Here is a 24,841-nt window from a genome sequence, read left to right on the forward strand (position 1 = left end):
TGAGTTCTAATACAGCAAATGCAGCAGGCACTGGGTTCTATTCAGGTTTTCTTATTCTCAAGTCTATCCCATGAGCATAAAAACGCAATTAACTAGCGTATACGTAGGTTAAGCATTTACTGGGAGCGCAAGCCGAGCCCTTTTATTGGCAGGATGCACAAATGGAACGGCTGGAGAGGCTGCTGCAAGGGGCGCCCCGTCCCCACTCCCCGCTCCCCCGTCTTTGCTTCCCGGACGCCGTCCTTTACCCCGCAGTCCGCTCTGCCTGAGACCCCCCGATAGAGGAGCTGCGCCCACGCCCAAGACCGATTCACTGGGCGCGGGCGCCCAGGTGACAGAAGCCGGGCCCACCCGCCCCAGCGCGGCCACGTGCCCGCCGGGCCCTCTAGGGACGCGCCCCGCCGCCCCGCATCGCCACAGTCACCTCCGGCTCGGGCTCAGGCTCCAGTTCGGGCTCCGACCGCCGCTTCTCCGGCCGCACGCTCGGCGCCGCCGTGCGCCCCGCACCCTGCGAACCCGCCATGCCCCACCGCGCGCCGGCCGCCACCCGCACAGCCGCTTCCGACAGCGACCGGGCCGCGTGCGCAGGAGGACGCGCCTCGCCCAGCCCGGCCCCGATTGGCGGGCGGAGGGAAGGGGGCGGGACCAACGCGCGCAGGCGCGCGGCTGGGCCGGGGACCAGGGCGGGATCGGGGCCTGCGTGCTCGCGCCGGGGGTGACGCGGGAGGGCGGCAGCGGCGGCGGCGGGAGCGCGCCCGTTGCAAGATGGCGGCGGCCATGCTGGGCCCCGGGGCTGTGTGTGCGCAGCGGGCGGCGGCACGGCCCGGAAGGCTGGCGCGGCGACGGCGTTAGCCCGGCCCTCGGCCCCTCTTTGCGGCCGCTCCCTCCGCCTCTTCCCTCCTTGCCCGAGATGGATCTGCCCGTGGGCCCCGGCGCGGCGGGGCCCAGCAACGTCCCGGCCTTCCTGACCAAGCTGTGGACCCTCGTGAGCGACCCGGACACCGACGCCCTCATCTGCTGGAGCCCGGTGAGGGCAGCGCGCGGGCGCGGGGCCCGTGGTGACCGGGAGGGAGCAGGGCCGCGGCGGACGGCGCGGGAGGGCTGCCGGGAGGGGCCCTGCCGCACTTCAGCTTACGCGCGGTGAGCCTGCCCTGCCCCCGCCAGAGAAGGGCGGCGGGTCCCGAGCCTGCTCAGACCCAGAGCCTTAAGTTGGGAAAGCGGCTACGAGACCCACACTCGGTTCAACCCCTGCCCCAGCGAAGTTTCCCTGGGATGGGGAGAATGGGGCGTCTCTTGAATTGGGCTTCTGCAACTGTTGGGCGGTTGCGGAAGTGTCCGCGCTTAGGGCAAGCACCCGGCTTCGCCAGCGGACGCTATGCCCCAGAGGACATCGGCGTCCCCAGGGGACAGCCTACGGGGTGCTGGGTCGGCAACTATTAGGAGAAAGTCAGGACTTGGCACGTGAAGTGGAGGGCGTTGCTGTAGTGGAACAGGAAAGGCAGTGGAAACAGTAAGACGTCATGAAGCTTCAGGTTGATCTCAAGCCCGTTTCCGAGTCCCAAATCTGGGTTTCCCAAGAGGAGTTTTGTTTTTCATTCCTTATGGGGCATCTTTATTCGTGTTTCTGTCTTCAGTTGCCTGGCAGCAGGCTTGTTTACATGGTCCGACCCTGCAAGACCGGACAGCTCCGGTTTGCAGAAGTAAATCAGTGATTGTCTGGAGTTGGAGATCAGAATCTGCTGTTCACATCCCGGCTGTGACGTCGTGTCCGGTGAGGGGCAGAGCCACCGCCTGCGGCTGGCAAGTGATGACCTGAAGAAGGGCCACACTGGCCGAGTGGGGTGACTCTTGCTTGTAATCCCAGCACTTTGGGAGGTGGAGGCGGGTGGATCACTTGAGGCCAGGAGTTCGAGACCAGCCCGGACAATATGGCAAAACCCCAAGTCTACTAAAAATACAAAAAATTTGCCGGGCGTGGTGGTGCTTGCCTGTGGTCTTAGCTACTTGGGAGGCTGAGATAGGAGGACTCCCTGGACCTGGGAGGCAGAGGTTGCACTGAACCGAGATCCCGCCACTGCAGCCTGGCAAAGAGTGAGACCCTGTCTAAGAAAAAAAAAAAGAAGAAAGAAAGGCCACTGATCATTGGGAGCTTTTGGAGGCACCGTGACAGGCAGGGTGCCACCAAGCATGTGTGGCCTCCCAGGAGCTAAGACCCCAGAGTTCTTCAGGCTCTGCTGAGTGCCTCCCATTTGCACAGCCTCTTTATGCTGTTAGGAATGAAGAAAAGTCTAAACTGAAGCTGCCCCAGGCAGGAGGCCAGGTTTTCTGCTTCTTGGGTTTACTGAGGCTCTGCTTTACCTACAGAGTGTTTGGGAATAAAGAGAAGACTGGAAATCTTTGCTCTTGTTAGAAACACTTTGTGTTTGTCCTGCTGACACCTCTGTGTTGGCCTTCCCATCCCCAGGTCCCATTAAGGCACAGTGCACCTTCCTGGAGGCTGGCTTCATTTCACCATCTCTTCATTCTAGACCTTGGATTCTTGTGCAAAGGAAATACTCCTACGTTTCTGTCTTCTTTTATCCGTCTCTTTCTTTTTTCTTTTTTTTTTTTTTGAGACCGAGTCTTGCTCTGTCACCCAGGTTGGAGTGCAGTGGTGCGATCTCGGCTCACTGCGACCTCCACCTCCTGGGTTCAAGCAATTCTGCCTCAGCCTCCCGAGTAGCCAGGACTACAGGTGCATGCTGCCACACCCGGCTGATTGTTGTATTTTTAGTAGAGACGGGGTTTCACCACATTGGACAGGCTGGTCTGGAACTCCTGACCTCAAGTTATCCACCCGCCTTGGCCTCCCAAAGTGCTGGGATTACTGGTGTGAGCCACTGCACCCAGCCCTTCTTCTTTTTCTTATTCCCCTTAATCCTCAGAAGTTATGGGGAATAACTCCCCCATTGGGGGAGGGGCATCCGAGATTATCTGGGATATTCTAAGCTTAATCCTACTAGCGTGATCTGTCCTGTCCCGTAATCTGCTTGCTGTTTCTGCTTAAAGATTATGAGGCATGTGGGTTAGGGCCCAGTGTACCCTTTTTTGGGACCGAGGCATGTTCTGGGCAGGGCTTTTGAGCAAGGAAGGCAGGTGTGATGAGGCCCGTGGCCAGCCTCCACTCCACTCACAGGTGCACCACCTGTGGATCTGTTCTCCCTGGGGAGGGATGGGGAGCCAACTGAAATGTGAGTGTTTGGTTCCACCTGGTCAGTATGAAGTGGCAATGGTTGGTGCAGGACGTAGCACTGGGGGCGAGCATGGCAATGAGACAGAAACACTGACTTAAAACTGGAAGGAAGCCCTTCTCCAGGCCGCGCAGGGGGCTGCAGAGCTTTCTGGCGCTGGCTGCCTGGCCTGGAGAAAGGAGTTGATCATCCCATCCTGTGACTTTGAGAGCACTCACACAAGCCCTGAGGACTCCCTGTCAGCAGAGTCCCAACAGGGCACCCTCCCACAAATCTACTGCCCAGGCCCAGCTGGCTCTCGGAGGCCTTGAGAAGGCCCTGGTGCTCTTACTCTCTGCTGCCTTCTCTGGGAGAGTCTCCTTCTGGCTCAGAGTCTTACCACCATTCTGCCAAGAAAAACCCTCCCTATTTGACACAAGAAGATGAGGCAGAATCACAGGCATGGTGACTAACTCTCAAGGCTGAATAACCTGGGGGAGACCGAGGCCCAGAAACTGGCCAGTAACTTTACTGAGCCTGGCCAGGAATGGGACCAGGTCTGGACAACCATTGCACGTCCCCTCCCTGGCCTGAGATCGGGACTCCCACTGCGGCCACTGGAGGCAGAATGCCGGGTCACTGCCCAGGAGACCCCATTGGTGGGGACTGTGGCAGCTGCCCCATCCCTGTGTTGTTTGATTTCCCACCCCCGCCTCCCAAGACCCTCATTCCCATGAGCACCCCACCCACACAGGCAAGGGCCTTGAGGGGACCCAGCAAGTTGTGGAGGACAGCACAGCCTTGGAGAGGAAATGTGTCAGCCACAAGGTTATGATCCCGGGGATCCACATAAGAGCATGGGCGTGCATGTGGGTGGTCCTCCCTCAGCCAGCTTCTCAACAGCTTCTCCCAAAGGTGCACCTGGATCCAGTACCACTGAGACCCAAAGACGGGGTTGGGGGACTGAATACCTGGACTGACAGGCAGCTCCATAGAACTGAGACCCATGAGACCCGGGACCCGCAGCCTCCCTGCCCCGTGCCCTGGTGCCGGCCCTCAGCCCAGCTTCCTCGTCTGCATGCAGCAGCTCCTCTCTCCACCAGCAGAGGCTCTTCTAGGGCCTTGCTGGGCTGCAGCTGACTCAGGAGGGCAACAGCCTCTTCAGAGAATTTGACAGCATGGAGAACCAAACAAAAGCAGAAAGTGAAGCCTCAGAACTGGGTTCACCATCATCCCAGTTTTTTACAAGCTATGATTTTGTCCCATCTTTATTAACAAGATAAGGAGGTATGAAAAGTAATCTCGACATCTGAGATGGTGAGATTACAGCCCCAGGAGCCACCCAGCTGGCTGAGGAGCCTGAGAACAAGGCACAGCCACATGACCTGTGCCAGACAAATGCTAGAATGATGGTCACGCAGGTTAGAACGAACCCAGGTAGACGGAGGCCTCAGGATCAGGGTGAGGCCAGAGGGGGCACCTGGGTGCAAAATTTAAGGAAGCACTTTTTTTTTTTTAGATAAGGTCTCGCTCCGTTGCCCAGGCTGGCGTGCAGGGCTATGATTGCAGCTCGCTGCAGCCTCTGCCTCCCAGGCTCAAGTGATCCAGTCACCTCAGCTGAGTCACTGGGACTACAGGCTTGCACCACCAGACCTGGCTTTTTTTTTTTTTTTTTTAAGGTTTTAGTAGAGACAGGGTCTCGCCGTATTGCCCAAGCTAGTCTGGAACTCACGGGCTCAAGCCATCCTCCCATCTCAGCCTCCCGCAGTGCTGGCATTACAGGCTTGAGCCACCGCGCCTGGCCCTGAGGCGTTCCTTTTTAAGACCCACCTGCATTTGGATGGCGCTGAGAGTGGGGGCCTCCTTAGATGTGGGCTCCTGGATGCTTCTCTGTCTTCACCTGGCCCCAGCCTCACGGGTGCAGCTCCCTTCTCTATGGCAGCAGGAAAGACTCTAGAAGGATGTGCTGAAACCCTGGGGCTCCCTGAGACTGAGTGAGCTGGAGGTCACCAAGGCCCTCGGCCTATCACGGGAGAGAGGTCCATTGAAAGCCAGTGGTCAGATGGCCGCTGTGGAGGGTCTCTGGGTGGACAATTGGGAGCAGAGTGGTCCCTGCAGTGAGGCAGGGGGCAGGGCGTGAGGGGTCCCTGAAGTAAAGCAGGGCAGGGCGTCCACTCATAAGCACACGAGGAGTTGCAGAAGCAGAGCCGACCTGGCCACGCTCAGTCACTCAGACCCTGGCCACAGATCGTGTCTGGAGCTCCCACGGCAGGCAGGGCCACCCCTGCTTCCCTGGTTCTGAGAGCCGCCAAGACCCAGCAGGCCCACTGGCCCCACCCTGGAAGATCTGGTATTTGGCCCAAGATGCTGGAGGCCCCACAGCAGCAGCTGTGAGAAGTGCTGCAGGGTCTGGAGGGCCTGATGTGTGCCCGGATCAGAGTACCTCCTGGTGTGGCCATAAGAAGGCACACAGCTGGGGCTGGTCGTGGTGGCTCACGCCTGTAATCCCAGCACTTTGGGAGGCTGAGGTGGGCGGATCACGAGATCAGGAGGTCAGGAGATTGAGACCATCCTGGCTAACACGGTGAAACCCCGTCTATATTAAAAAATACAAAAAACTAGCTGGACGTGGTGGTGGGTGCCTGTAGTCCCAGCTACTTGCGAGGCTGAGGCAGGAGAACGGCGTGAACCCAGGAGGCGGGGCTTGCAGTGAGCCGAGATCGCGCCATTGCACTCCAGCCTGGGTGACAGAGCGGGACTCCATCTCAAAAAAAAAAAAAAAAGAAGGCACACATCTGTCCTCATACAGCTTCTGTGCATAGCACAGAAAAAATTAAAAAGGCTCTGTGCTGTAGCCTCCTGTGTTTCCTCTGCCCCGGATGGTGTGGTGGGGGGCGGGTGCGGTGAGGAGGGGCCCAGGGCACAGAAGGGCTGAGCTGCAGTGGCCTCCAGTGCCCCATGCCCACCCAACTCCACAGGCTAGTGTTTGCTCAGTCCTTTATTGAGGGACCAGGGATGGACAGCCTGGCCCTGAAAGTCTCTCAGTTTTGGAGGAGTCAGCCTGTGTGGAGGGCGAGCTGGAGAGGGGTCAGTGGGGCTCACAGTGCCTTCCCGGAGGAAGCAAGCAGCTCCCATCGGGTATATTGAGGGCCATTGGCTCCAGGGTCTCCTCAAGGTCTGGCAGGTGGAGGGGAGGCTAAGGAAAGGAGGTGGTCCCAAATGTCTCAAGGCACCTGGCAGCACGGGCTGCTGCTGCCTCAGCCTCCTCCCTGTGACCCTGTGGGCCATGGTGAGCAGCAGTAGCCACCACACTTGTGCACGGCAGCCAGTGACGAGATGTGATGAGAGATGAGGGCGATTGTGCTGCTCTTGGTCCTTGTGTGGCGAGAACACGCTGGAAGCTCCTCCAGAGCGGAAACAAGAAGAGTGTTTATGAGAAAGGTGCAGGTGGCTCAGATGTGGACAGAACCAGACCAGGGAACGGGGCCACAAAGTAAGCCACTTTCTCTGCACCTGCTCGCGCTTCCTGCCTGCCTCACTGCTTCCATGCCCTGACTCCGGTGGTCCCCGCTCCCCACACGTGGGCTGCAGCTACTCACACACGCGCTCCCTTTGCTCCTAAAGCCAATACTCCCGGGACCCGGAGAGGGAACAGCCGGCCAGCCGAGCCCAGGAGCCCAGATCACCTGTCAGCAGATACAGCTTTGACTTGGCAGGAGGCTGGAACAAGAGGCTTGTGGCCTGGGCTGTGGGGCCACCTTGTAGAATACGGCACTGTTCACATTTTGGGCCAGGGAGCCCTTTGAGAAGATACTCAGAGACACAGACACTTTCTATGTAAGGTGTCCCTACAGGCAGGATCTCACACACATTTCAGGTCCTTCACAGTGCTGCGGAAAATGAGGCCACAGGCTCCAAGTTTACTGCAAGCTGCGGGGTTTGCTGACACCTACACTTCTCAGCATGTGGCATCTCGCACCAGCCAGGGGCCTCCCATTTCCAGTGGCAGGTTTTCGTGATATCCAGTTATGACCGGTGACTCCTCCAAGAGGTGCCTGTGGTCAGCAGAGGAGGGACCTTGTTCCACTGAGGCAGGAAGATGAGAGAGACACTGGGTTCTCTGATGGGTTCACCAGCAGACCCTGTGAAATTCATAATGGCCCCTAAGGTAGGGGTTGCCTGACGTGTTCAACTTGGATTTAACCCTTAAGGCATAAGAAGCCACTGAAAATGTTCAGACGTTAGAAAACTAGGGCCGGGCACGGTGGCTCACGGCTGTAATCCCAGCACTTCAGGAGGCTGAGGCGGTTGGATCACCTGAGGTCAGCAGTTCAAGACCAGCCTGACCAACATGGTGAAACCCCGTCTCTACTAAAAATACAAAAAAAAAAAAAAAATTAGCCAGGCGTGGTGGTGTGTGCCTGTAATCCCAGCTACTCGGGAGGCTGAGGCAGGAGAATCACTTGAACCTGGGATACGGAGGTTGCAGTGAGCCGAGATTGCGCCGCTGCGCTCCAGCCACAGAGCGAGAAACTGTCTCAAAAAAAAAAGAAAGAAAGAAAAGAAAAAGAAAACCGGCGAGGACTGAGGTAAACCACAAAATTGTCCAGGCTTTCTATGTGGAGGGAATTTGCAGACTCACGTGCAGAGAACCCAACAAACCCAGACTTTGGGGCAGCTGAGGCAGCTAGAATGTGTGGGGTGTGGTACCAGAAAGGAAGGAGTTACGCCCAAAACAAAGAGCTCCGGCAATCTGCGCATGAGCCCGCTTGCATCTCGGGTTGGATCCGATTTGCCGGTGCACACAGTGAAACCTCGTGGAGCTGGACCAAGAGCAACGTGAAGGGGAAGAGTAAGTGTGAGGGGACAGATGAGCAGGACTCACACAGGGCCGTGGTTATTTCAGTTCCCACCAGCCAGAGTATAGAAGCCACTTGAAATACAAGGAGCTTTCATGACACCTTAGAGGAAACACAGCTTGGAAGTGGCGCAGAATAAGCTGGAGAGGAAAGGCCACTCCAATGCCGCGGAAACAAGTGCAAGGCAAGCCCTGGAAACACCGCTGCCTGCTAGCACGGAGTACACACAGCACTCTTGAGAGGAAGACAGAAGCCAGGCGAAGTGGCTCACACCTGTAATCCCAGCACTTTGGGAGGCCGAAGCAGGCGGATCATCTGAGGTCAGGAGTTCAAGACCAGCCTGGCCAATATGGTGAAACGCCGTCTCTACTACAAAAAATTAGCCATGTGTGGTGATGGGCGCCTGTAGTCCCAGCTTCTTGGGAGGCTGAGGCAAGAGAACCACATGAGCCCGGGAGGCAGAGGTTGCAGTGAGCCGAGATCGCATCACTGCACTTCAGCCTGGGCAACAGAGCAAGACTCCGTCTAAAAAAAAAAAAAAAATTCACGTCCAGAATCTAATCAGTCACGGGCAGACAAGCCAAGGCAGAAAAATGGACTTGCAACTGGAGGGGGTCCAGTAGCAGGCCCGGTTTTGATAGGATTAGCCGACAAAGACAGTAAACAATTATAAAAATGTTCCCTGTGCTCAAAGAAATAACACAAAAATGTGACTGAGGGCTGGGCACGGTGGCTCACGCCTGTAATCCCAGCACTTTGGGAGGCCGAGGTGGGCGGATCACGAGGTCAGGAGATCAAGACCATCCTGGCTAACATGGTGAAACCCCGTCTCTACTAAAAATACAAAAAATTGGCCGGGCGTGGTGGCGGGCACCTGTAGTCCCAGCTCCTCCAGAGGCTGAGGCAGGAGAATTGCTTGGGCCCGGGAGGTGGAGCTTGCAGTGAGCCAAGATCGTGCCACTGCACTCCAGCCTGGGCGACAGAGCGAGACTCCGTCTCAAAAAATAAGAAAACATGACTGAGAAATGGAAGATACAGAAAAGAAGCAAGTTGGACAAAATGTCACTGGAACTAATCTCCCAAGTAGAAGAATTCCACATTGTTTACTGAGGTAGTTCGCCTTCGAGGAGGTGAGGCTTAACTCCTCACTCCAGAAGCCTGGGCTTTACCTAGTGACCCCCTTCCAAAGAGCAGAGCACAGAAGCAGGAGGAGCAGCTTTCCAGTGGAGACCTCCAGCAACACAGCCCCACCAGGGACCATGCTCACCATCAGCAGTGACATGCGTATCACTGTTGTGTACTCTTTTTTTTTTTTTTTTTTTGAGACGGAGTCTCGCTCTGTTGCCAGGCTGGAGTGCAGTGGCACAATCTCGGCTCACTGCAAGCTCCACCTCCCAGGTCCAAGCAATTCTCCTGCCTCAGCCTCCCACGTAGCTGGGACTACAGGCGCCCGCCACCTCGCCCAGCTAATTTTGTTGTATTTTTAGTAGACATGGGGTTTCACCGTGTTAGCCAGGATGGTCTCAATCTCCTGACCTCGTGATCCGCCCACCTTGGCCTCCCAAAGTGTTGGGATTACAGGCGTCAGCCACCGCGCCCGGCCTGTTGTGTACTCTTGACAGGATGATGAGAACAGCACTCTACCTCTTTGATCTTCCTCCCAAAAACATACGTAACCCCAGCTAATGATGAAAAAACATCAAACAAATCCAAATTGAGAGACATTCCACAAACTGTTTGACGAGTCCTCAAAATTATCAAGGTTCTCAAAAACTAGGCAAGTCTGAAAGGTGTCAGAGTCAGTGGGACTGAAGAAGATGTGACAACTGGATGGATTTTGGATGATGTCCTGGAGCAGAGGAAGGACTGGGTTAAAAGCTAAGGAATCTAATTAGAATGTGGGTCCTAGTTAACAACGTGTCTGATGTTCTTGAGACAACTGTACCGCACAAAGGCAGGATGTTAATGATGGGGGACACTGGTGTAGGGCATGTATTCTAAAGTAAAAAGGTGGTTCTTCAGTCACCGGAGTGGTTTAACAAAACATTAGAAACTTCAGAAGAAAAGATTCCTGAACTAAAAGCAATGGAAACTGTCCACAGTGATGTACAGAGAGAAAAAGGACTGCAAAAATTCAGCCGAGCTTCAAGGACATAATATCATGTGGTCTAACGTATTTGAGGTTCCAGAAAACAGTGGGGAAGAGAATACAGAAATATGACCAAAAGGCCGGACACGGTGGCTCCTGCCCGAAATCCCAGCACTTGGGGAGGCTGACGTGGGTGGATCGCTTGAGCCCAGGAGTTCAAGACCAGCCTGGGCAACATAGCGAGACCCTGTCTCTATAAATAATACAAAAATTAGCCGGGCGTGGTAGTGCCTGCCTGTGGTCCCAACTACTCAGGAGGCTGAGGCGGGAGGATCACCTGAGCGCAGGAGGTGGAGGCTGCCGTGAGCCATGATCATACCACTGCACTCCAGCCTGGGCAACAGAGCCCTGTCTCAAAAAAAAAATTATGGCCAAAATTTTTCCCAAATTTTTGAAAAGCTGTAAGCTCACAAATCCAAGAATATCAGTCTTAAGCAGGATAAAACCAAAACCATATCAAGGTACATTATATAATCAAAGTGCTGGAACAGGCTGGTGAAGAGAAAATCTTAAAAGCATCCAGAAGAGGCCGGGTGCGGTGGCTCACGCCTGTAATCCCAGCACTCTGGGAGGCCAAGGCGGGCGGATCACCAGGTCAGGAGGTCGAGACCATCCTGGCTAATACAGTGAAACCCCGTCTCTACTGAAAATACAAAAATTAGCTGGTCGTGGTGGCGGGTGCCTGTAGTCCTAGCTACTTGGGAGGCTGAGGCAAGAGAATGGTGTGAACCCGGGAAGTGGAGCTTGCAGTGAGCCGAGATCGCACCACTGCTCTCCAGCCTGGGAGACAGAGCAAGACTCCATCTCAAAAAAAATAACAAGCATCCAGAAGAGCCGTGCACGGTGGTGGCGCCTGTGGTGCCAGCTACTCAGAGGCTCGGGTGGAAGGATTGCTCCCAGATAGGGCAACATAGCTTGGCCAACATGGTGAAACCTTGTCTCTACTAAAAATACAAAAACTAGCTGGGCGTGGTGGCAGGTCCCTGTAATCCCCGCTACTCGGGAGGCTGAGGAGGGAGAATCTCTGGAACCCAGGAGGCAGAGGCTGCAGTGAGCCGAAACTGCACCATTGCACTCCAGCCTGGGCGACACAGCGAGACTCCGTCTCCAAAAAAAAAAATTTTTTTTTGCAACTCAGGAAGACAACCATTTAAAAAAAATAAAAGGCAGGCCGGGCGCTGTGGCTCATGCCTGTAATCCCAGCACTTTGGGAGACCGAGGCAGGCGGATCACAAGGTCAGGAATTCAAAACCAGCCTGGCCGATATGGTGAAACCCCGTCTCTACTGAAAATACAAAAATTAGCTGGGCGTGATGGCAGGTGCCTGTAGTCCCAGCTACTCAGGAGGCTGAGGTGGGAGAATCGCATGAACCTGGGAGGCAGAGGTTGCAATGAGCCGAGATCGCGCCATTGCACTCTAGCCTGGGCAGTGGAGCGAGACTCCATCTAAAAAAAAAGATAATAATAATAATAAATAAAACGCAAGTGGCTGAGCATGGTAGCTGACACCTGTAATCACAACACTTTGGGAGGCCAGCGCGGGTAGATTGCTTCCACTCAGGAGTTCGAGACCAGCCTGGGCAACATAGGGAGACCCATCTCTACAAAAAAAAATGAGCCTGATGTGGTGGTGTGCTCCTGTGGGCCCAGCTACGCGGGAGGCTGAGGTGAGAGGATCTCTTGATCCCGGGAGGCTGAGGTTGCAGTGAGCCCAGATCGCGCCACTGCACTCCAGCCTGGGTGACAAAGCAAGACTCTGTCTCGAAAAAACATATATTGAAAAAGGCAGAAGATTTGAACAGATACATCAAAAAAAAGATAGACAAATAGCAAATAAGCACTTGAACAGGTGCTCAGCATCGTTCATTGTCAGAGGAATGCACACGAAAACCGCAGCGACAGCGACTAGAACAGCCAGGTGCTGAGGAGGGTGCGGAGCCCCTGGAACTCACCCGTGCTGCTGAGAACACAAATGCTGCATCCGCTTTGGAAAGCAGCTTGGGAGTTGCATGTGAAATTCAGCATTTACCACACGGCCAGCAGTTCTGCTTTGGTTATTCTACTCCAGAGTTTCCACTGGGGGTCCTTTATGGTTTCGTCTCTTCTATCATTTTTTTGGTATAGATGGGGGTCTCGCTATTTGGATTATTGTTGCAGGCGTGTTTGGGGTTTTTGAGTAGTGGTAGTGTCTGAGGTCAGTCAGGGTTGTTCTGGCCCCAGCAGGGCTCTTCGTAGCTTTCCCTGTGCAGGTGAACAAGCCTGCGGTTTCACTTGTTTCTCTTAACTTAGAGGAGCTGTTGTTCCCAAGAGCAGTCTTGGGCTGAACTTTCAAATAAAATGAGTTTCCTCGGGGAGCTTCAGAGCTCTTTCCTTATGGACGGCCTCTCTCCCCAGGCTGATTTCTCTGCACCACCCCTCTGGGCACTGGGTAAGACAGCAGCCTCTGATCTTCTTGGCCTGGCTTTCCCAGCATGGGTGCTCTACCCTACTGTTTTAACCTAGAAAGCCTGAACTGTATTTAAAACTTGTGGTTTTTAAGGCCAGGCACAGTGGCTCATGCCTGTAATCCCAGCACCTTGGGAAGCCAAGGTGGGTGGATCACTTATGGTCAGGAGTTCAAGACCAGCCTGACCAACCTGGTGAAAGCCTGTCTCTACTAAAAATATAAAAATTAGCCGGGCGTGGTGGCACATGCCTGTAATACCAGCTACCCAGGAAGCTGAGGCAGGAGAATTGCTTGAACCCAGGAGGCGGAGGTTGCAGTGAGCCAAGATGGCACCACTGCACTCCAGCCTGGGCGACAGCGAGACTCCATATAAAAAATTTTTTTAAAAATTGTGGTTTTGAAAATGCTTTAATGAGGTGGGAGCTGTGGGGAGGGTGATCAGAGGCCTGGGTGTCCTCAGCCTGCTGTGGCGGGGGTAGTCTCCTCTCTGAGGCGTGGGCAAGGTGGAGGAAGGGAGCCCCTGGCTTCTTGGCCACGTGCACCAGGATCTTAGTCTCTTCAACTTGGAGTCGGTGAGGATGTGAAACTCTGGTGGTGTGCCCAGCCCATGAGATCCAGGAAACCTTATTTGGGAATTGAGGGGAGAAGGGTCCCCATCTTCCTGCTCCCCTCTCCCTGAGTGTAGTACCCATCATGGCGAGCTGGGGTGAGAGGGAAAGAGGAGGCTGAGGCTCAGATGCCACCAGGCTCAATGTTCGTACCAGGTGTCAGTAGATTTTACTCCGTAAGTGTTCACCTGTTATATGCGTTTAGGACAGTTTTGAGACTTTAAATGGTTTAAGCTTTGCTTGTTTCACAGGAAGTACTTCCATGAAGTTCCTCACATTGCTGTTCCAGAAGTGGAAATCTCTCCATTTTCAAAGCATAGCTTTGCCGGATATTGAATTTTTATGTTTTGTGGAGATGGGGTCTCGCTATGTTGCCCAGGCTGGTCTCCAACTCCTGGGCTCAAGGGATCCTCCTGCCTTGGCCTCCCAAAGTGCTGGGATTACAGGCATGAGTCACTACACCCGGCCAATATACAAAGATTGAGTGGCAGGGTCTTTTATTTTAATGCTTTTATTTTATTTGTTTTGGTTTGTTTTTGTTTCTGTTTTTTTTGGAGATGGAGTCTCGCTCTGTCACCCAGGCTAGAGGGCAGTGGCACGATCTGTGCTCATTACAACTTCTACCTCCCGGGTTCAAGCAATTCTTCTGCCTCAACCTCCCAAGTAGCTGGGATTACAGGCATGAGCCACCACACTAAAATTTTTCCATTTTTAGTAGAGGCGGGGTTTCACCATGCTGGCCAGGCTGGAACTCCTGACCTCAAACGATCCACACACCTCAGCCTCCCAAAGTGTTGGGATTACAGGCATGAGCCACCACACCAGGCATTTTAATCCCTTTTTTTTTTTTTTTTTTTTTTTTATTGAGACAGAGTCTCACTCTGTCCCCCAGGCTGGAGTGCAGTGGGGTGATCTCGGCTCACTACAACCTCCGCCTCCTGGGTTCAAGCGATTCTCCTGCCTCAGCCTCCCGAGTAGCTGGGACTACAGGCGCCCACCACTGTGCCCAGCTAATTTTTATATTTTTAGTAGAGACGGGGTTTCCCCATGTTGGCCAGGCTGGTCTCGAATTCCTAACCTCAGGTGATCCGCCTGGCTCAGCCTCCCAACATGCTGGGATTACAGGTGTGAGCCACCATGCCCGGCTGTGTTACACTTTTTGTGGTGTCTCACAGGTCTCTGAGGCTCTGCTCATTTTTGTTTTTGTTTTTATTTTTTTGAGACAGAGTCTCTTTCTGTCACTAGACTGGAGTGCAGTGGTGCAATCTCGGCTCACTGCAACCTCTGCCTCCAGAGTTCAAGCGATTCTCTTGCCTCAGCCTCCCAAGTAGCTGGGATTACAGGCACATGCCACCATGCCCAACTAATTTTTTTTTGTATTTTTAGTAGAGATGGGGTTTGACCATGTTGGCCAGGATGGTCTCGATCTCTTGACCTCGTGATCCAACCACCTTGGCCTCCCAAAGTGCTGAGATTACAGGCGTGAGCCACTGCGCCTGGCCGGCTCCTCCTTCTTATTCCTTCTGTCTTTTTTTCTCCTACTGGAGCACCTCAATTGACTGATCTTCATGTTTGCTGACTCCTTCTTCTCCTAGTCAGGTCTGCTCTTAAGCCCCTCTGGTTAATTTTTTTTTTTTTTTTTTTTTTGAGACGGAGTCTCACTCTGTAGCCCAGGCTGGAGTGCAATGGCGCGATCTCGGCTCACTGCAACCTCCGCCTCCCGGGTTCAAACAATTCTCCTGCCTCAGCCTCCTGAGTAGCCGGGATTACAGGCATGAGCCACCACGCCTGGCTAATTTTGTATTTTTAGTAGAGACGGGGTTTCTCCATGTTGGTCAGGTTGGTCTCCAACTCCTGACCTCAGGTGATCCGCCTGCCTTGGCCTCCCAAACTGCTGGGATTACAGGCGTGAGCCACCGTGCCCGGCCCCTCTGGCTGACTTTTAATCTGAGTTATTATACTCTTCAGCTCCATAATTTTGATTTCGTGCTTCTTTACAATTTTTATCTCTTTATTGATACTCTCTGATAAGATGTCATTCTCATACTTTAGTTCTTCAGATGTGGTTTCCTTTAGTTGTTTGAACATATTTGAAATGATTGACTTAAAATCTTTGCCTCGTAAGTCCAGTGTCCAATGTTTTGGCTTCTTTGGGGACAGTTTCTATTGATTGCCTTTTTTTTTTTTTTTCCTGTGTATGGGGTATGGGTCCTAGCTTCTTGTTTCTTTGCATATCTCAATTTTTTTTTTTTTAACTAGAGTTTTTTGTTTGTTTGTTTGTTTGTTTTTGAGTCTGTTACCCAGGCTGGAGCGCAGTAGTTTGATCACAGCTCACTGCAGCCTTCACCTCCGGAGCTCAAGGGATCCTCCCTCCTCAGCCTCCTGAGTAGCTGGGATGATAGGTGTGCGCCACCACGCCCATTTAATTTTTGTATTTCTTCTAGAGACGGGGTTTTGCCATGTTGCCCAGGCCAGTCTCCAACTCCTGAGCTTGAGCAACCCACCCGCCTCGGCTTCCCAAAGTGCTGGGACCGCAGGCGTGAGCCAGCGCAGCCGGCTGGAAAACTGGAACTCTCATCGGTTGAGAGTGGCAGCTCTGGGTCTCGGACTCCCCCACCTCCCCAGGATTTGTCATTGCTGCTGTTTGTCGTGGTTATCTGTCAGGTAGCTTTTCGGCACTAATTCTGTAAAGGTTGCATTCTTTCTTGTTTATGGCCACTGCCGTCTCTGTTCAGTTAACTGAGATAGGTGGTGATGGGGCAGAAATGTTCTTGAATGCCTGGGGCCAGTGAGTCTCCCGTCTTTTCCGGGGGCTGTGTGTGTGTGTGTGTTGGGGACGCCTTCAGCACTCGGCCAGGCAGTGGACAACCCAACTGTATGCCTGACTTCCTGCTTACACAGAGCCTCAAGGTCAGCCAGAAGTGAGAGCTCGGGGCTGGCTCAGGTCTTTCCTGAGCATGGGCACGGCTCACACGTGTACACGGCTGCGAGATGTCCTGGAATATCTCAGAGCTTTTCAGAGCCCCTAGTGGCACCTCCTTCTCCCCAGCTGCCAGGCACTGCCTCAGGCAGCCACAGCGTTCAAAAATCACCTGTAAAGGTTTCAACAGGCACACCTCGGCAAACAGCTTTTTTATTCAGGAGAGCTTCAAGTCAAATCAGAGACAGCCTTGGGAGTGGACTCTTAGGTCAGATGCTGACAGTCCTCTGGGAATGGGGCCCTGGCGGAGCCCAAGCCCTGGCCCACCCCGCAGCGGCTGCCAGGACGCTGTTCCCACGGGGACTGCAGCTGTTGGTTTTTAAGGCTGCAGATGGAGTGGGAATAGGGCATGTAAAATGCCACAAAGCCTGGCCGGGCACAGTGGCTCACGCCTGTAATCCCAGCACTGCAGGAGGCCAAGGTGGGCGGATTGATTGAGGTCAGGAATTCGAGACCAGTCTGGGCAACATGGTGAAACCCCACCTCTCCTAAAAATACAGAAATTAGCCGGGCGTGGTGGCACCTATAGTCAGCTACTCGGGAGGCTGAGGCAGGAGAATCGCTTGAACTCGGGAGGCTGAGGCACGAGAATCGCTTGAACTGGGAGGCTGAGGCACGAGAATCACTTGAACTGGGAGGCTGAGGCACGAGAATCACTTGAACTGGGAGGCTGAGGCACGAGAATCGCTTGGACTGGGAGGCAGAGGCTGCAGTGAGCCATGTTGGTGCTGGTGCACTGCAGCCTGAGCAAGACCTTGTCTCAGAAAAAAAAAGTTCACAAAGCCCACTGTTCTTACTAAGATTCAGCTGTTTTTCTTGAATAAATGCTCCCCGTGCTACTGTAATTCTTTGGTTAACTTTCAGAGTTCTGGAAAGTTGGCTTGGCGCTTTTCGCCGTCTCTCTCCTGCTGCCTTGGGGTCCTTTCCGTGACCGTTTCCCTCCCTGACACGTGTACATCCCTGTGTATTTCACATCTCTCTGTGTTGGAAAGAGGTTCTCCACTTCTAGTGCCACACCACGGGGGTCTTTCTGGCTTTTTCCCTGTTTGCATCTGCAGCTCCCTTCCCTGGCAGGGAGAAACCTGCCCCACTGCCCTTCACCAGTTTCTTCACTGAGTCAGCCGCCCCTTCCTACGCAGACACCCCTCACCCCTCTCTGGCCCTGCTTCAGGCCCCCCTTCCCCGCCGTGTGGGCTTCTCGCTGTCCCCTCTGAGCCACCGCGGCCACGGCCAACAGGGATGCCTCCCTCACCAGCGCCTCCTGATAGCTCTGGGCCTGAGCTCGGTAGAGAAATGGAAGAGGAAGGTATATGCAGCGTTTGACTGTCTCTGTTTCTTGTCTCACGTCACAAAACAAGACTGAATTTGGATTTCTGAACGCGACTGTGTTTTCCTCGGGAGTAATGAAATTAGGGCTCCATTTCCTTCGCTGTTCCCAAGGGAAATGTCCTGCTTAAACAGGTGCTTTGTGAGTGGAAATGTGGCCAGAGTGCGGCGGGTGCTTTGTGAGTGGAAACGTGGCCAGAGTGCGGCAGGTGCTTTGTGAGTGGAAACATGGCCTTCTCTGGAACCCCTGGGGAGGGGCTTTCCGACTGAGAGGAAGGCCCCGCATCTGCCCACCGCCCAGTCCTGGGCCTCACAGTGAGGATGCAGGTCACGCTGCACAGATGAGGCCCATGTGGCAGGTGGTCCCAGGAACGAACTCGCCTCCCGCCAGCCCCCTGGGCCTCCCATGGCCCCAGCCCCATCAGGTGGAACGTGCACTGCCTGCGTTCCAGAAGGGGCGGCCTGGGGAAGGGGCGGCTTGGGCACGCTGCCCCTCACCACCACGCGTGACCCACCCATGTGTCTCCCTTTCAGAGCGGGAACAGCTTCCACGTGTTCGACCAGGGCCAGTTTGCCAAGGAGGTGCTGCCCAAGTACTTCAAGCACAACAACATGGCCAGCTTCGTGCGGCAGCTCAACATGTGTGAGTGCTGCCTCCAGGCAGCGCAGGGGTGCGGGAGGCAGACCTGCAGATGGCGGGACCCCAGCAGGAGGACCCTGTGATGAAGGACGGGGCGTCCTGTGCTGGCCAAGGGCATGGCGTGGGACCCCGCAAGCCTGGGGGCCGGGGAGCAGCCGCCTCTTCCATGGGGGAGGGTCCTTGTGGGTATGAACCTGGGGTCCCCAGGGAAGAACCGTGAAGCCGGAGCTGTACTCCACGTGTGTCGGGCACAGGGAGCCCTGTGGGGACACAGGGTCTCCCTTAGACCAAGGCCACCCGGCCACCCAGGCATGGGCTCTGAAGGGGCAGGGCAGGGTCTGACCGTGGCCAAGCCCCGCAGCAGCCTCCTGGAGCAGTGGCCGCTCTTCAGGGGTTCTGGTCCCGCCCTGAGGCAGAGCTGCCCCCTTCCCTGTTATGTGCAGATGGCTTCCGGAAAGTGGTCCACATCGAGCAGGGCGGCCTGGTCAAGCCAGAGAGAGACGACACGGAGTTCCAGCACCCATGCTTCCTGCGTGGCCAGGAGCAGCTCCTTGAGAACATCAAGAGGAAAGTGACCAGTGTGAGTGCCGGCCCCGCACCCTTGCCCGGTCTCACCTGCCACAGCTCTCCCCGCCCGCCCCTCCCTGAGGGCTCCCACCCCAGCCTGCCCCTTCCTGAGGGACCTGGCTGCAGTGGACGAGCCTGAGCCTGCCAAGCTCCTAGGCTGCTCCAGTGACTCCTGTCCCTCTCGGGAATCCAGGTGTCCACCCTGAAGAGTGAAGACATAAAGATCCGCCAGGACAGCGTCACCAAGCTGCTGACGGACGTGCAGCTGATGAAGGGGAAGCAGGAGTGCATGGACTCCAAGCTCCTGGCCATGAAGCAGTAGGTCCCACACCAGCACTGTGGACCACAGCGGGTCCTGGCGCCCACCAAGAGGCCCCGGGTGCTGTGGGGGCAGGGCCCTGACCGGGGCCAGGTGCTCAGCTCCACCCTCCCGCTCCACGCAGATCTACCCTGGGCCTCTGCCCCAGCCCCGCCGCCCGTGGCTGCTGCAACAGCTCTGGGGCCAGCCGTTTTCCACGTGCAGAAGGGGGTTGGGAGGGTCCCCTGCTCTGCACATCCCCAGCGCCCTCTGGGCCATTGGCTTCTGCCTGGCTCCGAGCTTGGCGGGACCCACCAGCCTACTTTTGAGGACAAGCCTTGCACAGCAGACCCGTCCCACCCGCCTCGGGCCTGGGGTCAGACCCACCTCAGGCCCTTCCTGGAACCGCTGCCCCACACTCGCCTGGGCCCATGGAGCTAGCCCCCAGCCCCTCCTCACCGGGACCCTGCGGCTCTGGGGAAACCTTAGCAGGAGCCTAACACACAGTGGCACCTGAGAAACTGAAGCAAGCCCACCTCGGAAGGCCAGCTCAGGTCTCACGTCCACTTTGGGGCTCCAGGCATGCGGGAACCCCAATGCCAGTACGGCTTCCTCGGCTCCGTGCAGCAGGCGCTCTTGGCCCCCACGTCATGGAGGAGGCCTTGGCCTCAGACTCTCCTGCATGGGGTCTAGCAGGAGCCACCGGCTTTGTGATTGCTGGAGTCCGGCCATGTGGACCTGGCCTACCAAGAAGACTCACAGGCTTGACAGGGCCCAGCCTCCCAGAGAGCAGGAGCGCGGTCATGGCCCTGCCCACCTGGCTGGGGACAGCTCTTCCCCACCCCTGAGCCACTTCCAGGCCTGGGGCCTGGGGCCACCTCTGAGCCACTTCCAGGCCTGGCGAGGGCCCTGAGCACCTACAGGACGTGGGACAGCCAGTGTCGCAGCCTGAAGAACCGTCCTCCCTTAACCTGGCTGCTCAGGCCTTGGAAGGGCGGCCCAAGGGTCTGCTCCTGGCCTGTGTCCAAGGCAGCCCTCCAGGTGTTTGCCAGGATGGATGCCAGGATCCGGGTGCACCTGGCTCGCATGGATCCATCCCCAACACCCTACCTGACACCAGGTGTCCCCGGCAGGGAGGGGCAGTGGGACCAGCAAGCCCTGGCCCTGGCCCCCAGTCCCTCCACACACAAGTTCTCATCCTGGGGTGGGCCAGGCCAGACATGGTCACACTTACCCCTGCTCCTGCATGGGGGACAGGGAGGGTCTGTGGGGCTCCCTCAGCCCTGGGGCTCATGGGATTGGGCCCCACTGACCCAGCCTGGTCTGTTGCAGTGAGAATGAGGCTCTGTGGCGGGAGGTGGCCAGCCTTCGGCAGAAGCATGCCCAGCAACAGAAAGTCGTCAACAAGGTGGGGGCAGGGCCAGAGGGCCGGCGGGGGCCCCACAAGGGCCGGGGTAACTGTGTCCTCTCTCTCCACAGCTCATTCAGTTCCTGATCTCACTGGTGCAGTCAAACCGGATCCTGGGGGTGAAGAGAAAGATGTGAGGTTTTGGGGATGCCTGCATCCACCACCCGGGGCCCAGGGCTGTCCCCCTTCTCTGTCAGCTGTGCCCCGGGTACCCCGAGGTGGGGGGTGGTGGCTGACCTGCACCCTTCCCCACAGCCCCCTGATGCTGAACGACAGTGGCTCAGCACATTCCATGCCCAAGTACGGCCGGCAGTTCTCCCTGGAGCACGTCCACGGCTCGGGCCCCTACTCGGTGAGTGCCGGAGACAGGGCACCCGCCCAGGCATGCAGGCGGCAGTGGGGTGGGTTGCCCCTGCCAGCACTGCATGGACCTCCTGCCTTTGATTGCAGGCCCCCTCCCCAGCCTACAGCAGCTCCAGCCTCTACGCCCCTGATGCTGTGGCCAGCTCTGGACCCATCATCTCCGACATCACCGAGCTGGCTCCTGCCAGCCCCGTGGCCTCCCCCGGCGGGAGCATAGACGAGAGGTGGGGGCCGCATCACCCCAGCCATCCTGTCCCCCAATGAGGCGAGCCTCTGTGGGCCCAGGGCAGAGTTGGGGATGAGGTGGGGCTGGCCAAGACGCCAGCTCACCTGGCCCCCCTCGTGTGCAGGCCCCTATCCAGCAGCCCCCTGGTGCGTGTCAAGGAGGAGCCCCCCAGCCCGCCTCAGAGCCCCCGGGTAGAGGAGGCGAGTCCCGGGCGCCCATCTTCCGTGGACACCCTCTTGTCCCCGACCGCCCTCATTGACTCCATCCTGCGGGAGAGTGAACCTGCCCCCGCCTCCGCCACAGCCCTCACGGACGCCAGGGGCCACACGGACACCGAGGGCCGGCCTCCCTCCCCCCCGCCCACCTCCACCCCTGAAAAGTGCCTCAGCGTAGCCTGCCTGGACAAGTGAGTGCCGCCCACCCCTGGCCCCACCCACAGCGCCTGGACGCACAGCCCTGGGCTTCAGCTCCGACTGTCCCAGTGGACTGAGCAGGGCAGCTGGCGAGGCAGGACCCTACCCCCAACCTCGGAGCTCGGGGCTGGGGAGGGAGACAGGTGCCAGCCAGATCACCCCACAGTCCCAAACGCCACAGAAGCCACGGGCATGTCCGGACAGGCTGCTCGGCCCTGCTCTCAGCCACCCCTCCTGCTGCCGCCACCCTCGCCACAGGCCACGGGTCCTGGCAGGTCGTGCTGCCCAGACACATGGCAGGAGATGGTGAGCAGGGCCGGCCTCCACACCCCCAGCCCCTGCCTGCAATGGGGGCTCTTGTTTTTGTATCTTGCAGTTTGGCTCGCACTCCACAGATGTCTAGGGTCGCCCGCCTCTTCCCCTGCCCCTCTTCCTCTCCGCATGGCCAAGTCCAGCCAGGGTTAGCGCTGACCCCACTGGGGAGGGAGGAGGGCTCTGCCAGAGCTCGGGCCCTCCCACACAGCCGTGGACCAGACCCAGCCTGGCCGGGCATGAGCGTCGGGCCTGGGCGGCAGCAGCTGAGACCCCTCTGTGGCGGGGGCTCAGTGTCGTCATGGCTCCCCTGGCCACGGGCCTGTGGTCATTGCCTGTGATAGGGATGACAGGGACAGGCCTCCCTGCTCTGGCACGGCCTCTGGTGCTGGCAGGATCCAGACTGCGGTGCTGACTGCACTTCCTGTCAGGCAGGGTCTCCAGGGCACCTCCGGGACCCAGCCTGGCTGTCTGTCCCATAGCCCAGGTGTGCCCTGTGGCCTAGGGCCTTCTTGGTCACAGCCACCAGACTGTGGGTCTCATCCCCACAGCAGCACCAGGACAGGGACTGAGCCACCCACACACTGAGCACAGCCCCACCCGTTTTCCCAGTGCAACGGGAAACCTCACCAACCCTGAAAACTGAAATCCCTGATCCTTGTGCTGGAGCTGAATACGCCCCTTGTCTCCTGGGTCCACTGCCACCAAGGCCTCCAGGCCCTCATGGCAAAGGGATGCCCAGCATAGGCCCAGCCACACCCTTGCAGGGCACAGAGTCTCCACTGCCTTCCAGGCCGTCCTCGAATGCGCTGCCCCCTCCAGCCTGTGCAGGCGTACACGGGGGTGCAGCCTGGGGGGTACAGTCAAGGGGAGCCCTTCTCCCACAGGAGGGCATTGGGGTGTGGGGCCTGGGGCACTGGTTCAGCTACCCCCTTATCCCGGGCCAGGAATGAGCTCAGTGACCACTTGGATGCTATGGACTCCAACCTGGATAACCTGCAGACCATGCTGAGCAGCCACGGCTTCAGCGTGGACACCAGTGCCCTGCTGGACGTGAGTGGAGCCCCGCCTCCCCGCGCCGCCCCGCCCCGCTTCCCTGCCCCGCCTCCCCGCTTCCCCGCCCCGCCCCCGGGTGCTGTTCTGACTTCCCTCCCTCCTCCGCAGCTGTTCAGCCCCTCGGTGACCGTGCCCGACATGAGCCTGCCTGACCTTGACAGCAGCCTGGCCAGTGTGCGTAGGCGGGAGGGGGGTGAGGGGGAACGAGACCAGCGGGAGTGCTCACAATACCGTCTCCACCCCACAGATCCAAGAGCTCCTGTCTCCCCAGGAGCCCCCCAGGCCTCCCGAGGCAGAGAACAGCAGCCCGGATTCAGGTGAGCCAAGTCCCACCAGCCCCATCTCTGCCCCCAACCCCCCACCGCCTTGACACCCCCACCCCCGCAGGGAAGCAGCTGGTGCACTACACAGCGCAGCCGCTGTTCCTGCTGGACCCCGGCTCCGTGGACACCGGGAGCAACGACCTGCCGGTGCTGTTTGAGCTGGGAGAGGGCTCCTACTTCTCCGAAGGGGACGGCTTCGCCGAGGACCCCACCATCTCCCTGCTGACAAGCTCGGAGCCTCCCAAAGCCAAGGACCCCACTGTCTCCTAGAGGCCCTGGAGGAGCTGGGCCAGCCGCCCACCCCCAGCCCCAGTGCAGGGCTGGTCTTGGGGAGGCAGGGCAGCCTCGCGGTCTTGGGCACTGGTGGGTCGGCCGCCATAGCCCCAGTAGGACAAACGGGCTCGGGTCTGGGCAGCACCTCTGGTCAGGAGGGTCACCTTGGCCTGCCAGTCTGCCTTCCCCCAACTCCGTGTCCTGTGGTTTGGTTGGGGCTTCACAGCCACACCTGGACTGACCCTGCAGGTTGTTCATAGTCAGAATTGTATTTTGGATTTTTACACAACTGTCCCGTTCCCCGCTCCACAGAGATATACAGATATATACACACAGTGGATGGACGGACAAGACAGGCAGAGATCTATAAACAGGCTCTATGCTATGGCTTCCATGTGTTTCCTCTGTCCCAGGGTGGTGCGGTGGGTGGTGGTGCAATGAGGAGGGGCCCAGGGCACAGAAGGGCCAGGCTGCAGTGGCCTCCTGGGGGAAGACGGATGCTTGCAGCTAGCCCCGTGCCTGCCCAACTCCCCAGGACCAGCGTTTGCTTGCAGTTCTTCATTGAGGGACCAGGGGTGGGCACCTTGGCCCTGGGGGTCTCTGGTTGTCACAAGACCACCAGGAACCCCCTTCCCAAGGTGTTCGCACTCGGACAGGTGATGCGGGGCAGGCACACTGTCTTTCTGCCAGAGCCAGCACCCTACGTAGGCACGGGGAACGGGAGCCTGTCCCGTAGCTTCAGGGTTCTCCACTCGGCCTGGTGGAGGAAGGGAAGGGGGCCTGCGGTGGGCAGTGGAGCAGGCTTTGCTGCTTTATCTGGCAGCAAGTTTGTTCTCGAGCTCCATTGGCCAACTGATAGGGAGAGGCACAGGAGCGCATGTGGGATGGAGGAGTCGGCCCCACACCCATCCCCCCATCAGGAGCTCACCCACTACTGCCATCCTCAGCAGGGCCCAAGGAGATGCCTCCATCTCAGGGCCCACCAGCCCCCACTGGGGTAGAGGGAGGATACCACCAAGGGAGCCCACCCTCCCCTCACACCACCAGTTCAGCAGGTTGCTGATGAGGCCCCTGGTGCAGTCCTGGGACCCTGTGCAGGGCCTCCTCAAACACCTGCCTTGTTGGGCCATAGCTGCAGGTCTGGGGACACCAGGGTCTGGTCCAGTCTTGGGGTCTTTAATCAAGCAGTCACCCCAGCAAGGTAAGGCAGCAGCAGGGCCCTGGGGTTACCCCTGACCTCCCGCTACCATCAAGGGGGGCCCCATCTATCCAGCTTGGTGGATTGCAGGGCCTGGGAACAAGGTGTCATGAAGGCTGCAGGGCTGCACTGTCTGCACTGCCCAGCCTGGTGCCAGAAGAGCAGAGGGCAAGGCAGGCCTGGGGAT

The 24,841-nt window shown here is 57.3% G+C and overlaps 3 protein-coding genes across 9 annotated transcripts in view; 1 reads left to right on the top strand and 2 right to left on the bottom strand.

Annotated features, from left to right (window-relative positions):
• BOP1 (BOP1 ribosomal biogenesis factor) overlaps positions 1-615 on the bottom strand; it is a 30,878-nt gene extending 30,263 nt beyond the window's left edge. The window contains exon 1 of one of the 2 annotated variants that reach the window (XM_034966903.3): positions 425-615. In XM_034966903.3, coding sequence (XP_034822794.2) covers positions 425-523 — 99 coding nt within the window. In that variant the 5' untranslated portion in view covers positions 524-615. The remainder of the gene's footprint in view (positions 1-424) is intronic. The other variant, XM_034966904.3, reaches the window with a different exon arrangement.
• Positions 616-679: 64 nt separating this feature from the next.
• Positions 680-23,841, top strand: HSF1 (heat shock transcription factor 1). 6 transcript variants are annotated; one of them, XM_063606507.1, is made up of 15 exons: positions 893-1,027; positions 15,716-15,935; positions 18,112-18,220; positions 18,661-18,797; positions 18,978-19,102; positions 20,415-20,490; positions 20,562-20,623; positions 20,746-20,842; positions 20,941-21,077; positions 21,204-21,485; positions 21,869-21,952; positions 22,752-22,857; positions 22,969-23,034; positions 23,108-23,177; positions 23,248-23,841. In XM_063606507.1, the coding sequence occupies exons 3-15, from the start codon at positions 18,190-18,192 to the stop codon at positions 23,451-23,453; spliced, it is 1,479 nt and encodes a 492-aa protein (XP_063462577.1). In that variant the 5' UTR covers positions 893-1,027; positions 15,716-15,935; positions 18,112-18,189; the 3' UTR covers positions 23,454-23,841. The 6 variants fall into 6 exon arrangements, with proteins under 6 accessions (XP_034822797.1, XP_057158940.1, XP_057158941.1 ...); XM_057302957.2 differs by lacking the exon at positions 15,716-15,935 and having other exon boundaries at positions 737-1,027; XM_057302958.2 differs by lacking the exon at positions 15,716-15,935 and having other exon boundaries at positions 892-1,027; positions 23,256-23,841.
• Positions 23,707-24,679, bottom strand: LOC130541720 (uncharacterized; the record flags this gene model as incomplete). Its single annotated transcript, XM_057302955.2, is given in 2 exon segments — positions 23,707-24,283; positions 24,285-24,679. Coding segments are annotated over 2 exon segments (615 nt in total), but the record flags the coding sequence as incomplete, so codon positions are not given.
• Positions 24,680-24,841: the final 162 nt, after the last annotated feature.

Source organism: Pan paniscus, chromosome 7 (genome assembly GCF_029289425.2).
Source record: "Pan paniscus chromosome 7, NHGRI_mPanPan1-v2.0_pri, whole genome shotgun sequence".
Taxonomy (NCBI): domain Eukaryota; kingdom Metazoa; phylum Chordata; class Mammalia; order Primates; family Hominidae; genus Pan; species Pan paniscus.